Genomic DNA, 15,696 nt, shown 5'->3' with positions numbered 1-15,696 from the left:
AAGAGAAACTGAGATTTATAAATGAAATTTAACAACTTATACACCAAAATGCTTCCAAAAAAGTATGGTACCATGATATTAGGTAGTAAGATGACAGAATTAGTGGAGACAGTGAGGAAGGCAGGTGGGCGTGGACGTGTGTCTAGCAAATAACATGGATCAAACGCGTAAGGAGTTAGGTGCCAGAGGAATAGACAGAGAGGGCTGGGAGGTCTAGCAGGGAGGCAGCCATATCCTGGTGGTCTGACGAGGAAGACACTGGCAAGCAAGTGACACTAAAAGTCAGCTCTAGTCAAGGGGAGAAGCCACGTGGCCCCTGCCAGGTTTCCTATCCCACGCTGAACTCACAGGTGTTAGAGAATGAGAGACAGAGTGTGGTTCTCAGCCATGCGTACAGGCTGGTATCAGCAAGGGAACTTTAAAATACAGTGATGCCCATGAGATTCTGCTGTAATCACTCTGGTCTGTGGTTTAAGTACTGAGACTGTTTTAGGGCACCCCCCCCAGGTGGTTCTAAGATGCAGCCACAGTGGGGAGCACTGGTCTAGCCTTAACTCTTACCCAAGCCCCAGCCATTCAGACCTACTTGCTGTTGCCCTGAATGCATCCAATTCACACCCTGAACAGGCAGTCAATTCCCTCAGCCTGGAAAAGCCTTGTCACTCTTAAGCTATTTCCTACTCAACCATATAAGGACCCAGTGGCACCCTGTGGCTGCATTCCCTGAGCTCTGTGGATCAAGCACTGCTGCTGCTGCTAAGTTGCTTCAGTCGTGTCTAACTCTGTGCGACCCCATAGACGGCAGCCCACCAGGCTTCCCCGTCCCTGGGATTCTCCAGGCACTACTGCATTGCAAATACCACCTGCTTATTCTGCCTCCACCAACAGACTGCGTTATCTGATAGCAGGCACTGTGACTGACTTATCTTACTAGCCCAAAGAGCCGATGCCTAGAAAACAACAGATGCTGAATGAATGAATGAACAAATGAATACACAGACTGACCCTGACTTAGGCCAAAGCAGAGGTGCTAATGTCACCAAGAAACCTGCTCCTAACAAGTACCAGTTTATTCACAGCAGTGCTCAACAGTAAGCCTACCTGCCTAAAAACAACTGTGATATGAAATACATTATAAGCATGATGTGTAAATCGGCAGCCGTACTGTTCATATGCCAATGTCTCTACTTTTAAGAGACCAGCATCATGAAAGGGATTCCATAAGTCCTTTATTTTATATAAATCTGATGAGCTGCCTTTCCTTCTGTCCTTAAACATGCCAAGCTCCTTCTAATCTCAGCATCTTTTCAAAAAAATTTTTATTCCAGTATAGTTAATTAACAATGTTGTGTTTCAGGTGTACAGCAAAATGAATCAGTTTTACATATGTATATATCCACTCGTTTTTGAATCCTTTTCCCACATAGGCTAGAGTATTGAGTAGAACTGTGTTACACAGTAGGTCCTTATTAGCTATCTATTTTATAAATATATTGATAGTTGTATGTGTATGTCAATCCCAATCTCCCAATTTATTCCTCCCCTTCCCTTTCAGCCAGTAATACCTGGAGAAAACCCTAATCCAAAAAGATGCGTGCACCCCAATATTCATTGCAGCACATCTGCAATAGCCAAGAATGGAAGCAATTTAAATGTCCATGGACTGGAAAAAGATGCAGTATATGCATACAATGGAATATTACTCAGCCATAATCTCAGCACCTTTGTACCCAATGTCCCCTCTTCATGGGATCCTTTCCCCAGAGGCTCACATAGCTCACAACTTCTCACTTGGCTTGGCTCAGCTACCACCTCCTCAGGGAGGCCCTCCCTCACTTTCCTCATTAATGTAGTTTTGCCAGATGGCACCCCACTCCAGCACTCTTGCCTGGAAAATCCCATGGACGGAGGAGCCTGGTAGGCTGCAGTCCATGGGGTGGCTAAGAGTCGGACACGACTGAGCGACCACTTTCACTTTTCACTTTCATGCACTGGAGAAGGAAATGGCAACCCACTCCAGTGTTCTTGCCTGGAGAATCCCAGGGACGGGGGAGCCTGGTGGGCCGCCGTCTCTGGGGTCGCACAGAGTCGGACACAACTGAAGCGACTTAGCAGCAGCAGCAGCCAGATCCCCACCAGTGCATTCTATCATACCAGCATGTTTTAATATCTTCAAAGTAACAGTGACTGTCTGAAATTAAATGTTTACTTGTCTTTAGTGGCTCTGTCCTAACTAGGTTGCAAGCACCAAGAGAATACAGATCCTGCTGTACCCCTAGTGTTTAGAATAGTGCCCAACACACTACAAACACTAGCTAATGAACATCATAAATATACAAATCAACACATTTTGCATTTATGTTATTTTTCCATTCTTAAATAAGAAACTTATTTCAAACCAACATTTTAAAAGGTTAATATAAATGCTACTATAATATTAGAAACACTGTATCCTTCCTCCCTGAAACACATCCATATGTTGTTATTACTCAAGTTATATTACTAGTGTGATAAAGTTACTTTAAAAGCCAGTCTAAAACTCCCATAAATCCTTAGAGAGGGAAACAGATTTAAGTGAGATTTCTAACTCCCAAATGTCTGACTAAATACAGCTGAATGAACAGTGGTGCCATTTGCCGGGACAGGAAATGATGGGAGGGTCAGGTTTATAGGGAAAGACAATGAGTTCAGCTTGGAACACAAGATTGAAGTGCACATGCCTTCCGAACAGCTTTGTTAAGATTTTTTTTTAAGCTGTAAAGAAAGTAGCTGGATACAGGTCTAGAAGTCTAGAGCTCCAGGAGGATCCTGAGCTGAAAATACAGGTAAGAAATGTGCCTCTGAAAACTACGTGAGCTTGAAAGCCATCCTAACTCAGATCTTATCATCCTAATTTTATATTCTCCCCGTGTCAACCCCTCAGATCAGGTCGGCTTACACACATGCTCTTTCTAAATATCAGAATCAAAAATTAAGTACTCAAGAGTAAGGACTTTTTAATCCCTACTTTCTAAAATATTTGAAAATGTTAGGCTTTTAAAGTCTCAATACTTATTGGAAAGTAAGTTGCTTGTCACCTTTTCCCTTGCTGCCCAGTGCAGGCTCGGTTACACACTAACAGAACGATCTTGTCGCTTCCTGCTCTTGAGGGGGGCAAGTCCGCTTTCCCCTGCTTTGCTGCGGCTTGTGTAGGAGAAGACAGTCTACAATGATCCAAGCCAAACTTCAAGTGGTTTAGGTTGTTGTTTAAGTGAATTCCTAAAATAAAATGAAAACTTACTTTATCTCTTCAAATGTCTTTATTCTTTCATTATAAAAACTATACCCATCAGAGAAGTTAAGTTGTCATTATGTTATTTACACTGCAACTGAATGAGGAACAAATGACTGTGAGATTACTCATCCAGCCCTTAAAAAAAATTCTTGGCATCCATTATATCATTTAAACTAGCCTTACCTACCTTAAAAACTGAAAATTAAAACAATTCACTTCAGTGAATATTGGTTTTAGAATGGCAAGTCTGCAGGATGACCCTACAGGACAGACTTAAACTGAGTCCATACAACCAGCAACCAAATTTTTTTAAATAAAGACCAGTATATGTGGAACAATCTTCAATATTCCAAAGGTAGTTCCTTTTCTTTGATTTAGACCCAGGCTCTTAAGGCTCACAGCCATTACAGAACTTTAATCAACTAGACTGGATTGACCTACAATAAAGTGAACAAAAATATATGTTTGACAGGCACAGTGCTGGCCTGTGCAGGTCTTCAAAATCCAGGTCTTCGAACATGCCCCAAAGCAGAGCTATCTGTCAATCAGAGGTGCTAAGGAATTTAGCATCTAGCCAAGGTCTTACACTTAGCTCAATAAGTGCTTGACTAAATAACTGCTCATTTCCTTAATCCTTTGGAAGGATAGCCTAAGGAAATGATACACCAACTGGAGAAAAGAAGCCCTCCACCGCCACCACACCAAAGAAATAACAACAGTATTACCAGAAGGAGAATAAAATAAAAGCTGGTTTACACAAAGGTACTCATAGCAAAACTCCAGCAATAAGCTAAATACCCAGCAATAGGTATTCAACAAATTTATTTTGGTATTAACTATGCATTTGTTTAATCTAGTTAATACCAAAATAAATCCAAATTAATTAGAGAACACAGAAACTAGAAATAAGGAAGAATTGAATCTTCACCAAGCTGGTAGAGGAAAGAAAACCTTTTAAGCTTAAATACCATGAAGAAATCACAAAAGAGCAGCAGGTTTTACTTCATAATCATTTTAAACTTTGGTATGAGAAAATACTGAATTTGAGACAATTAACGGGCTCATTTCCTAGGTTCTTAGCAGAGGTAAGGTTGGGAAGACCTATTCTGCTAAAAGTGATCAGGATTCCTAACGAGATGAGAGGAAACACTCAGCTGCTGAAAAATCAAGCTCCACATTCAAAGTCTAGGCCCACCATTACCAGCTGTGTGACCTGGGCCCCTGACCTAACCTCTCTAAGTCTCAGCTCCCTCCTCTGTAAAATGGGGAAAAGAATAGCCTCGCAGGCATCAACGAAATACTGATGAGGCCTTTGTAAAGAGCAGAGGCTTACACGTATTCGCTAAGTGCTATACTCTTCCAACAAAGGCATTTATATAACCGTGGACCTCACCAAATTCACTTATAAATAGAAACAGTGTTAACCCTAAGCAACTGGGAGATGAAGGGGGATTTGGGGAAAGGCTCTGACCATGTATTAGGAATTATACTCATCTTTCTGGGTACAGAAAGATGAAGCAAAATACAGTCCCAGCTACAAAGAATTTCACAGTGTGGTAGGAAGGACAGAGAAGAAACCAGTATTTCCACACAACATGCTAGTGTCAGAGATTAGCAAAAGCCACACTGGAACACGGAAGAGCAGGAGTCAGCCAGCCAATCTGGGGTTGGGGAAGTGAGGACAGGCTTTCAGCCTTTTACTATAATGCAATTAAAATTAGAAAACAATTAAAAAAAAAAAAAGCATATGCCTGAAAATAAAGAGAGAAAACTGGATCCTAAGCTGGCAGTGGGGAAAGCTGAGCAACCTACAATACAGAATCACCATAGGTTCAGAGACTAAAGGCCCCAGAGACCTGTGGAAGTAGAGCTGAAGGAAAAGAGGAACAAGAGAACCGCCAACAGCAAAGAAAAATGTCTTCAACAAATGGTACCAGGGCTACTAAACATTCACACGCAAAAGAATGGTACTTCACACCACACACAAAGATTAACTTCAAAAGAATCTAAGACCTAAATCTAAGAGCTAAAACTTTCTGAGAAGAAAACAGATAAATCTTCATGGTCTTGGCTTTAGTGATGGATTCTTGGAAACGACATCAAAAGCAAAAGCAACAAAAGAAGGAAAAGAAAAACTAGACTTCATCAAAATTAAGGACTTTTATGCCTCAAAGATAGTATCAAGGAAGTGAAAAGATAACCCACAGAATGGGAGGAAATATCTGCATCATATATCTGACAAGGGTCTAGTACCCAGCAAACATAAAGAACACATAACTCAAAAACAAAAAGATAAGCAACCCAAGTTTAAAGGAGGGAAAGGTCTTGAATAGACATTTCTCTAAAGAAGAAATGGCCTAAAGCTGCATGAAAAGATGACCAACATCATTTATCATTAGGAAAATGCAATAAAAAATCACAATGACGTATCACTTCACACTCACTAGGATGGCTAAAACAACAACTAATGGTAAGAATGTGGAGAAACTGTAACCTTCATATATTGCTGGTGGGAAGGAAAAAATGATGCAGTTTCTATTAAAAACAGTCTGGCAATTTCTCATAAAGTTAAACACAGAATTATCATATGACCCAGCATTTACACTTCTAGGTATATATTCCCAAAAAAACCCTGAAAATAGGTATTCAAACAAATACTTGTACATGAATGGTCACAGCAGCACTATTTCATAACAGACAAAAGGTGGAAATTCAATGCCCGTCGACAGACAAATGGATCAAGGAAATGTGGTATATACATATAACAGAAAAATATTCAACCATAAAAAGAACTGAAGGACTGATACATGCTATAATGGATGAACCTGGAAACATTATTCTAAGTGAAAAAGACAAGTCACAAAAGGCCATGTATTATATGATTCCACTCATATGAACATCTAGACTAAAAAAATCTACAGAGACAGAAAGCAGAATAGTGGCTGCTTAGGACGAGTGGGATGAGGAGATCGGAATGTGTGCTTAGGGGAGACAGAGTAGGTGTTGATGAGAGCTGCAGAAATGAATTTTCAGCAGAGCAAACAGGAGGGAAAGTATAAAAGCATGTGGCATGTTCAAGAAATAAAGAGTAAATCTGAATAGGGTACATGGGAAAGAAGATGGAATATATTAGGTTGGTGCAAACATAATTAAGGGTTTGTAGCATGAATTTGCGAGAGGGCAATGGCAACCCACTCCAGTACTCTTGCCTGGCAGATCCCATGGACGGAGGAGCCTGGTAGGCTGCAGTCCATGGGGTCACTAAGAGTCGGGCATGACTAAGCGACTTCACTTTCACTTTTCACTTTCATGCATTGGAGGAGGAAATGGCAACCCACTCCCGTGTTCTTGCCTGGAGAATCCCAGGGATGGCAGGGCCTGGTGGGCTGCCGTCTATGGGGTCGCACAGAGTCGGACACGACTGAAGTGACTTAGCAGCAGCATGAATTTTACAGAGAAGGCAATGGCAACCCACTCTAGTACTCTTGCCTGGAAAATCCCATGGATGGAAGAGCCTGGTAGGCTGCAGTCCATGGGGTCGCTAAGAGTCTGGCACAAGTGAGCGACTTCACTTTCACTTTTCACTTTCATGCATTGGAGAAGGAAATGGCAACCCACCCCAGTGTTCTTGCCTGGAGAATCCCAGGGACAGAGGAGCCTAGTGGGCTGCTGTCTATGGAGTCACACAGAGTCGGACATGACTAAAGTGACTTAGCAGCAGCAGCAGCATGAATTTTAAATCATTATAACTAGGCTCAAACATATCTTTATTAGTCAAAATAGGAACCATTATAATCAACACATTTTGCCAACAAGAAATAAATTTGTTTATTCCTGTAGCATGAAAACTCTTGGAAAACATTTTCTGCATCCTGTTGGTTGTGGAAGCATTTTCCCTGCAAACAGCTGCTGAGATGCTTGTCGAGTGGTAGCTGGTTGGTGAGAGGTCAAGTGAATGTGGTGGATGAGGCAAAAGTTTGTAGACCAATTCGTTCAACTTTTGAAGCGTTGGTTGTGCGAAGTGTGGTCAGTTGTTGTTGTGGAGAACTGGGCCCTTTCTGTTGACCAATACTGGTTGCAGGGATTGTAGTTTTCATCAGTTGCTGGGCATACTTCTCAGATGTACTGGTTTCGCTGGGATTCAAAAAGCTCAAGTGGCTCAGATGGGCAGCAGACCACCAAACAGTGACCGTGACCTTTTTTTGGAGCAAGTTTGGCCTTGGGAAGTGCTCTGGAGCTTCTTCTCAGTCCAACCACTGAGCTGGCTGGTCGTCACCAGCTGTCGTTTACAATCCACTTTTCGTCATAAGTCACAATCTGATCAAGAAATGGCTCGTTATTGCTGTGTAGAATAAGAGAAGACAATACTTCAAAACGATGTTTTTGATTTCCAGGCAGCTCATGAGGTACCCACTTATTGCACTTTTTCACCTTTCCAATTTGCTTCATATGCTCAATGACCATAGAATGGTCAACACTGAGTTCTTCAGCAACTTCTCATGTAGTTGTAAGAGGATCAGCTTTGATGATGGCTCTCAATCGTCACCGTCAGCTTCCAATGGCTGACCACTAGGCTCATCTTCTAGGCTCTCATCCTCTTTGCAAAACACCTTGAACCACTACTGCACTGTTCATTTGTTAGCAGTTCCTGGGCCAAATGTGCTGTTGGTGTTGCAAACTGTCTCTGCTGCTTTACAACCCATTTTGACCTCAAATAAGAAAATTGCTCAAATTTGCTTTTTGTCTAACATCCTTTCCATAGTCTAAAATAAATATAAAATAAACAGCAAACAAAAAAACACAAAGCAAGAAACACATATTAAAATGATGTATAAATTAAAAACCACATTTATTTAGAATGTATTCCAATTTATCAAATGGCCAATTTCAACAATGCGAAAACTGTGATTACTGCTGCACCAACCTAATAGTAGAGAGGCTAGAAAAAAAGCAAGGCATTCATCCAAGATATTTAGATTTAAATGCAGACAAAAGGGACCAGGCATTCTTCCAAGGTATTTAGATTTAACTGCAGACAAAAGGGAACCACTGCGACATCAATAAGCATGTAACATGATCAGAATTCTATGTAAGAATAAGCCTGGTAGCGCTGTGAAGAAATAATTGAACAGGAGAAAGCCCGGGGTAAAGAAATTTCTAGAAAAGCCCAGTTGAGACTAGTCTGCTCTGTGTCAGCAGCAGTAGAATGAATAGGAAAACTACAGAGTATTTGATCAGTTGTGAATTTAAGTCAAAATCCAAGAGAAAAGTGCTTGGGCCAAGCTTGGGTGAGAAGAAGGACAGTGATACTCCACAGAAAAAACACAAGAGGAGCAAGAAAGAAATGCTCAGTGTGAGATGGCTGTGGGGTTCCAAGCAGAGATTCCAGTGGGCCGCTGAAAGTCAGGGTACGCAACCAGAAGATAAGTAGGGGCTAGAGGAGAGTTTAGTTCTAAAAATCACCAGTGCAAAAAACTGGTAAGACTGGGTAGAGCAGCAGTTCTCAAACTTCCACCTGCACCAGAATCACCTGTTAACTGACTGCTGGGCTCTGCCCCCAGCGTTTCTCACTCAGTAGGTCTGGAGGGGCACCTAAGAATGTACATTTCTCATCAGTTCCCAGGCGACACTGATGCCTTGACAACCACTGGAGTAGAGTAAAAAGAACAGAAGCCCTAGGAGCTGAAGAACCTAAGGCCAGGAACAAAGTTCTTTTCAAGAATTACCTTCTTCCAGGGAAATATGTAACCTAAAATGCATACCATCAAAAAAAGATACGTTAAGTGTATTTCACCACAATTTCAAAAAATTATACCATCATACAATAAGCTAAAAGAGTAGACAGTTGTTAAACCTGCAAACCCAGGTGGTATTATGGAAACAGATGCTCATTTACCTCTTTGACTGAGAATTCCTTCAGGCCTAAATATTTCTGGAGTCTCAAAGGCAAAAATGCAGTCACTTTCATGGACTGTTTCCAGGTCGTCTGTGTCACAAAAGGAACGATGGAACCCATCATAGTACATTTCTGTTAACACAATCTAAAAATGGGAAAAATGCAAATAGTTGGGTAACTGGAAAGTCAGTAAGAATTGATCTCCTAATCCAGCTGTGAACTTCTCCAGATCAGCAGGCCTGCAGGGGAGTTGAGGGCTTGGAAACACCTCATCACGCCCGGGGGATCTGCCTTTAATAAGAGAGTCTTGGAAGCACAATATTCTCTGTGGTTTTATAACAACAAACTGATTTCAGAGTGCTGGGGCACTAAATCCAGCTTTGGTGAAGAGAGTCAGCGCTTACAAAGTCTAAAGCCCTTGTTTCACAGGGAGAAGAAACTAAAGAGAGATGGAGTGACTTGCCTAAGGTTATACAACTATCCAGCCTCATAGCAATAAGAGTCTACATCTGATTCTGAGATTTTCTACCATTAAATTTTCTTCTTCTCAGATTTAAAAATGTCAAATAACCATGGAGATTTGTACTGGAAAAAAAAGTAAATCGACTCAAATGCCCAACAAAAGGAACTCGTTAACTATACTATAGTTCTACTGGAATTATAAAGTTCTTTCAAAGAATAAGCTACATATATTTGCACTAACATGGAAAGATCTCCTAAGTAAATAGTGAAAGTCAGAAAAGAAAAGTATGAGTACACGGTTCCATTTTCATAAAATAGTAAATAAAGTATATGCACAAGACAAAATATAAATGAATATACAACACAGTATTAAAGTTAATAAGCCTTAGTCCTAAGATCCTAATACAAGGTACTTTCACTTTTACTAACTTTTATTAAGCTTCTGAAATGGCTGACTACTTCATAAAGAAAGAAAAATAAAAGATGGGGAAAAAGACAACAGAGACACGTAGAGACCTCATGACATGCTCAGCAGCCCCGTCCAGTGAAAAAGTACTGGACCAGGCCTCAAGAGGTTCCAGTTCCGGCCTGCCACCAACCAGCCCCGTGACCCTGAACAAGTCACATGGTTTCTCTGGGCCTCCTTCAGATGAGGAGGTTGGACTGGGCTCCTAAGGCCCCCTCTACTATCACAAATATACTAGGAGTCAGTGAGGTGAAAGGGGCTTGGTGGCACAGTCCACAATCCAAGAAAAACAGTCCTCTCGCATTTTTCTTCTAACGATTTTAATGAACACACTGTCTTCCTGCAGGTGAACACGCAAGTACACTTCACTTTCTCCAGCAAGCTGAGGTCAAAACAAACCTGTAATTATATCACTCAAACAATGCAAAAAGAGCCAGACAGCACCGGAGGCTTTAAAAAGACAACCAAATGAGCCTCAGACACACACCGAAGCCTCCCTCTCTCTCTCTCTCTCCCCTCATCTTGAATTTACAACAAAAAGAAAGAATGAACGAGCATTTCAAAGGAAGGAAAATCACGAGCATTTTATCAATCTGCGAGTACTTGGCCCATGAAAATGCGAAACACTTGCTGCGTCAGGGCAGCACCGCTGGTGGTGCCTGTTTTACTGCGACACCTCCCAGATGGGGCCACAGCAGGCCAGCACACAAAACACCTCCATCATTTACATGATCACACAGCAGCACTCACAACTTATCTAGGCAGAGGCCATTCAGCCACTGAATCATCTTTCCTTGGTAAATTTTAAATAGGGAATTTTTTCCCCAATAAAACTCTTAACAGTGAATTGAGTAAAAGAGGTATGTAAAAGTATGTCAAGTCACAAACAGGCCAAATTATTCTGCGTCAATACAACTGTGTATCAAATATTCACCCAAAAAAGAAAGGTGGGGGGTTGGAGGGGATTACAACTTTCCTTTCTCTTATCTAAACAAGGTAAAACACTCTAATCAGAAAATAAACCACACTGACCCCTGTACGTACAGTACTAGCAATATGCTCATTCTTTTCACCATAATGGGAAGGAATTTTCAAGAACAACTGGTTGGGTTTTCTAAGCCTCTCTGACCTTCAAATACCACAGGATGCTCTTCCTGTGGCCCACATGAGCATCCATAGAATGATTTAAGGTGGTGGTGGTGGTTTAATTAATTATACTCTATAAACAAAGCTCAAAGGAGGTCTTGGTGTAAAGTCACAGCTTTTCCTTTTAAATATATATATACACAATTAAATGAAAAATGAAAAGTTTTTGTGTGTATTTTTCTCCTTTGGATCTTGATGTTTTTATCCTTCCTTTAACAGCAGAAGCAACATAATTTTAAATTTCTATCCAATCATGTTTGACTGAGAACTGTTAAAAAAAAAAATTTCAGAAGAAGAGAAAGCAACATTTTTGTGGCTCGTGTATCATCGGCCTTAGCAAGCTTATTACCTGATCAGTGGGGATCTTGGTTTCCACGGACACTGCTTCCCGAAGTCTGGCGACAGTCCCAGACAGAGGCACGGCCACGCCAACCCGCATGCAGTGAGAGCATTTCCCCTGATACACTACGGTGACATAGAGAGGCCTGTGCAGATCAAAGTCAGATCTTCTCATTAGTCACTTACTTCAACTAAAATGAACGAGCAAAACAACTTTGACATGAAATCAACAACACTAAAGCAAACCCACACCTTCAGCTGGACCTATGCAGAACTATCCAGCAATAATCAATAACTCGAGAGAACTGGCTCACAGTGGTGGAGGAGATGGACGTGTGCCCACAGACTCCTGCGAGAGCACCAAAGAATGCTTTGGAAAGGGCAGTGTTTATAAAACAACCATACAGCGTACTAATACTTGGTCCTGTGCTTTGTGGTTTCTTTAAAACAGCATAACTCCTAGAAATTTTGAGGAACAGTTCAAATAAAACAGCTAATTTAAAAGTGTAATGCAAGGTCTCTAGAGGCTCTAGGAGGCACTCAACAACCTTCTCCAGCTCCCATACTACAGGTGGACGACCAGCTGAACAGAATACAACCAGACCAACCAAAAAGACTTGCCTGCCCCATGTACCTGTCGACCCTACTGGCTCAGACTGGCATTTATAAATTTCTGCAAGGCCTTAATAATGCCTGTATTCAATGTATCACTAATGCTATTACTTGTCTAAATACGTAAGAAGCCCCAACAGAGGAGGCTACAGAAGAAAAGGAACATATAGGAACACAGTTTTAATTTGATTAACTCTGTTCTTACCTTGTGTGGGGTAGAGGAATTGGCAAAGAAATGCAGAGGAAAGGATCAAAAGTGTTGCTCTGCTTCTGACAATGAGGACACGTCAAAGAAGATCTTCAAAAATAAGAATGTAAGACACTCCCATTAAGATCACCTCGAACTATATAAGCAGACAACATAAGGGAAATTTAATTTGCTCATACCTGTATTGGGCTTGAAAAAGTTCTTGTACAAAAGTGCTACAGACAGGAAAAGATGGTCCCTCAGGCATCATATCAGTCTCTGACGGTGGCTAAAAAAAAAAATAAAGTACAACTTCACAGACTAGAAGCACCAGGTCTTGACTGACGATGAGCCTAAAGATGTCACAAATGTCCCAGACCTCCTTTACCAGATCTGCATCAGATCCAGATGTTTCAGGGAAAGGCATCTGCTCAAGGAACCAGAACACAGCTGCCAGGACATAGGTCGAATGGACTCATGGCCTCACAAGGCTCGCCCAGACACAGCGCTTGTCCATCTCGCCACACCGTCCAGGCCCTTGGGCAGTCCTTCCCCTGAGCGCTGCAATCCTCCTCCAGCGCTCAACAGGCTCCCTCCAACCTCATCCAGGGAATAATCTCAACCATTCAAAAGTACCAATTCCTGCCTAAAGGGAATTTACTCTCTAGCACCTATTAGCTCTACTGCCTACTTAGGCCTAATCATTCTACTCACATTTTACCTAAGCTTTTCATCCCCCTCCCCACCACCACAGTTAGTTACTGAGCATCAGGTACCACGTGCAGAAAGCGCTGCAAAAGGCATAAGGATACAAAGAGAGGTAAGACACAGCGCCTGAACTTGAGTACGTCTCAGTCTGGAGGGAGAGTCAGCCACAAGCGCACAGTCATATGACAGTACAGAATGTTCAGGGACAAAGGACCTTGAATCAGAATAATTTGACAGCTCACCAAAACTAGAAATTTAAAATTTGAGGTACAGAATAGAATTATCAAAAGTTTTTTAAAGCTATGAGAGGAGAACAACACTTTCACTTTATTTCCATTACATAAATCATTTTGTCTGTCATATTAAGACTACATTAAAAAAAAAAAACAACTGATTTTCAGTAAGAAGATTCTAAGGGTTCAGTTCCTACACTCAAATCTAATCCTAACAGCAGAGACATTCATACATTTCCTCTTTGACTGTGTGGAGATCACATTCCAGTGATCTACAGACTATGTCTCATTGGAATAGAAGGCAAATTTTTGCTTTAAAGACAGTTTACTGAGTTTAATGTCAGTCTAAAGGTATACAGGCACATGTGTCCCCTCTCGTGAGTGTAAGCTCCTTGGAGACAGTGACTCTCGTTCCTGCCAGCTGCCAGCACAGTGGTGGTGGTGGCCGAGCAGGGGGGGACAGCCTCTGAGTATCCACGAAACTCACTTAGTCAATTTCACAGTATTAACTAACTACAAACTGCAACAACTACTCAGAGGAGGTTTGGAAGAATTTGCACTCACTCCTTCCTCCATTCAGCTCAGCACTCCCTGACTGCCCCGGGGGCGTGCCCTTACCTTCAGAGGAGGCTGGCCACTCTGTTTCACAGCGTGATTGAGGTCTTCGTGAACTCGGTCCAAAAGCCACAGCAGAAACTCCTGGGCATCGTGCTGGGAATTTCCCCGATACTGCAGTGCATTCTTTGACACAATACTCTACAAGGGTAGATAAATCAGCATGAATAGTGAGTTTCTGGCTTTAAAGATAAAGCATCCATAATCCCAAAGAGGAATGCAAGATCTCAAGGGTGTTAGTGAGTACTTCCTGTAAAGACAGTAAATATGAAACCAGACACTCATAAAAGCCCCACCTGTGCACCAAAAACTTTTAAATGCACCGACCCAACAATCCTACTTTTAGGAACATGGATCTAAACGAAACCATCAAAACAGCATGCTAAGACTTTTAATAGAAAAAAAAATTCACTTCTAATTCACTAATAGAAAAAAAAACAAGGTTAAAACGTGAACATCTTAAATATAAGAACTGTTACAAATACCAAATCATTGTTAACTTGCAACTAATATGTTATATGCCAATTGTAACTTCAATTTTTTAAAAAGTAAAAGAAAAAATGAGAATTGGTAAAGTATTACAGTGTTGGATGATAAGCCAAAGTATAAAATAAGTCCACATAAGGTAAATGACTGAGTAAATAAGTAGGAAGAAACAAATCTCCCTTAAAGAAGAATTCTAAATAATGCGTCAAGAATCTCTCCTCCAGGAGCTGGACCTTAACCCCCACAACCCCAACCCTACCACCTTGAATATGGACTATGACAGTGACTTGCTTCCAAAGATTCTAGTCTTTGCAAAGAGGAGTAGCCAGTGAAAGGCTGCAGGTAAAGCAGTGAATTAAAATTAAGGTCACGGGCTCTGAAGCATATAGCCTGAATTCAAATCTCTGTCCTGCCGCTCACTATTGGTGAGGCCAGGCCTACTCTGCTCCAAAGTAAAAAGGATAATAAATGTTTAGTGTGATGGTTAAGTGTGAATACATGCAAAACATTTCACAAATAAGTGATATATAATAAGCAATCAAATTTGAGCTATCAGTAATGGATTTGAAAGCAGGGAGAAAGAAGGGGAGACAACTGCACAAAGGAAGCACAGTTAGGGGACAAATGAAGTGATGAGACGAGAATAAGGGTCTAAGCTAAGTTTGTAAGGGCAAATTTGAGAGAGATTTCAAAATTGGGGCAGCAGAATTGACAAGACTTGTGACCTAATGAGGGTTTCTCAGGTGTTGCAAGTGGTAAAGAACCCGCCTGCCAATGCAGGAGACATAAGAGTCGTGGGCTTTGATCCCTGGGTCAGGAAGATCCCCTGGAGGAGAGCATAGCAACCCACTCCAGTATTCTTGCCTGGAGAATCCCATGGAGAGAGGAGCCTGGACAGCTACAGTCCGTAGGGTCACAAAGAGTTGGACACGACTGAAGTGACTTAGCACACGCAAGCACGTGACCTAACGAATGTGCAAAATGAGGAAGGAGGCATTAGAGTCATTCACGTGTCTTTATCTGGATGATGGGCCACTGCTGGTTCCCTTCATCATGACAAGATTAAAAAAAAAAAGAAAGAAGTCTGGAAAAGAGACTGATGCATTCCTATTAGAATCCACTATATCTGAAGTTATCTGGAACCTCCAAATGGACATACCTGGTAAGCAAGTGAAAAGAACAGGTCTTGCACTCAATGAAAGAGTCTGTGCTCAGGACAAGGATTTCAGGGTGAAGGGATGAGTGGTCCTTGAAATCATGAATATGACTGAC

General features: G+C 41.5%; 1 protein-coding gene across 4 annotated transcripts in view; it reads right to left on the bottom strand.

The window, feature by feature from the left end:
* The window catches only part of USP31 (ubiquitin specific peptidase 31), an 83,891-nt gene that overhangs the window by 29,969 nt on the left and 38,226 nt on the right, over nt 1-15,696 (bottom strand). For all 4 annotated transcript variants that reach the window (XM_044936154.2, XM_025275459.3, XM_044936155.2 and 1 more), the window contains exons 2-7: nt 13,942-14,079; nt 12,583-12,671; nt 12,401-12,493; nt 11,594-11,729; nt 9,171-9,315; nt 3,078-3,258 (exon numbers count right to left, since the gene is read on the bottom strand). In XM_044936154.2, coding sequence (XP_044792089.1) covers nt 3,078-3,258; nt 9,171-9,315; nt 11,594-11,729; nt 12,401-12,493; nt 12,583-12,671; nt 13,942-14,079 — 782 coding nt within the window. The remainder of the gene's footprint in view (nt 1-3,077; nt 3,259-9,170; nt 9,316-11,593; nt 11,730-12,400; nt 12,494-12,582; nt 12,672-13,941; nt 14,080-15,696) is intronic.

Source organism: Bubalus bubalis, chromosome 24, assembly GCF_019923935.1.
Source record: "Bubalus bubalis isolate 160015118507 breed Murrah chromosome 24, NDDB_SH_1, whole genome shotgun sequence".
Classification (NCBI taxonomy): domain Eukaryota; kingdom Metazoa; phylum Chordata; class Mammalia; order Artiodactyla; family Bovidae; genus Bubalus; species Bubalus bubalis.
Note: the sequence above shows the minus strand (reverse complement) of the source record. Positions and strands in the feature narration are given on the sequence as shown.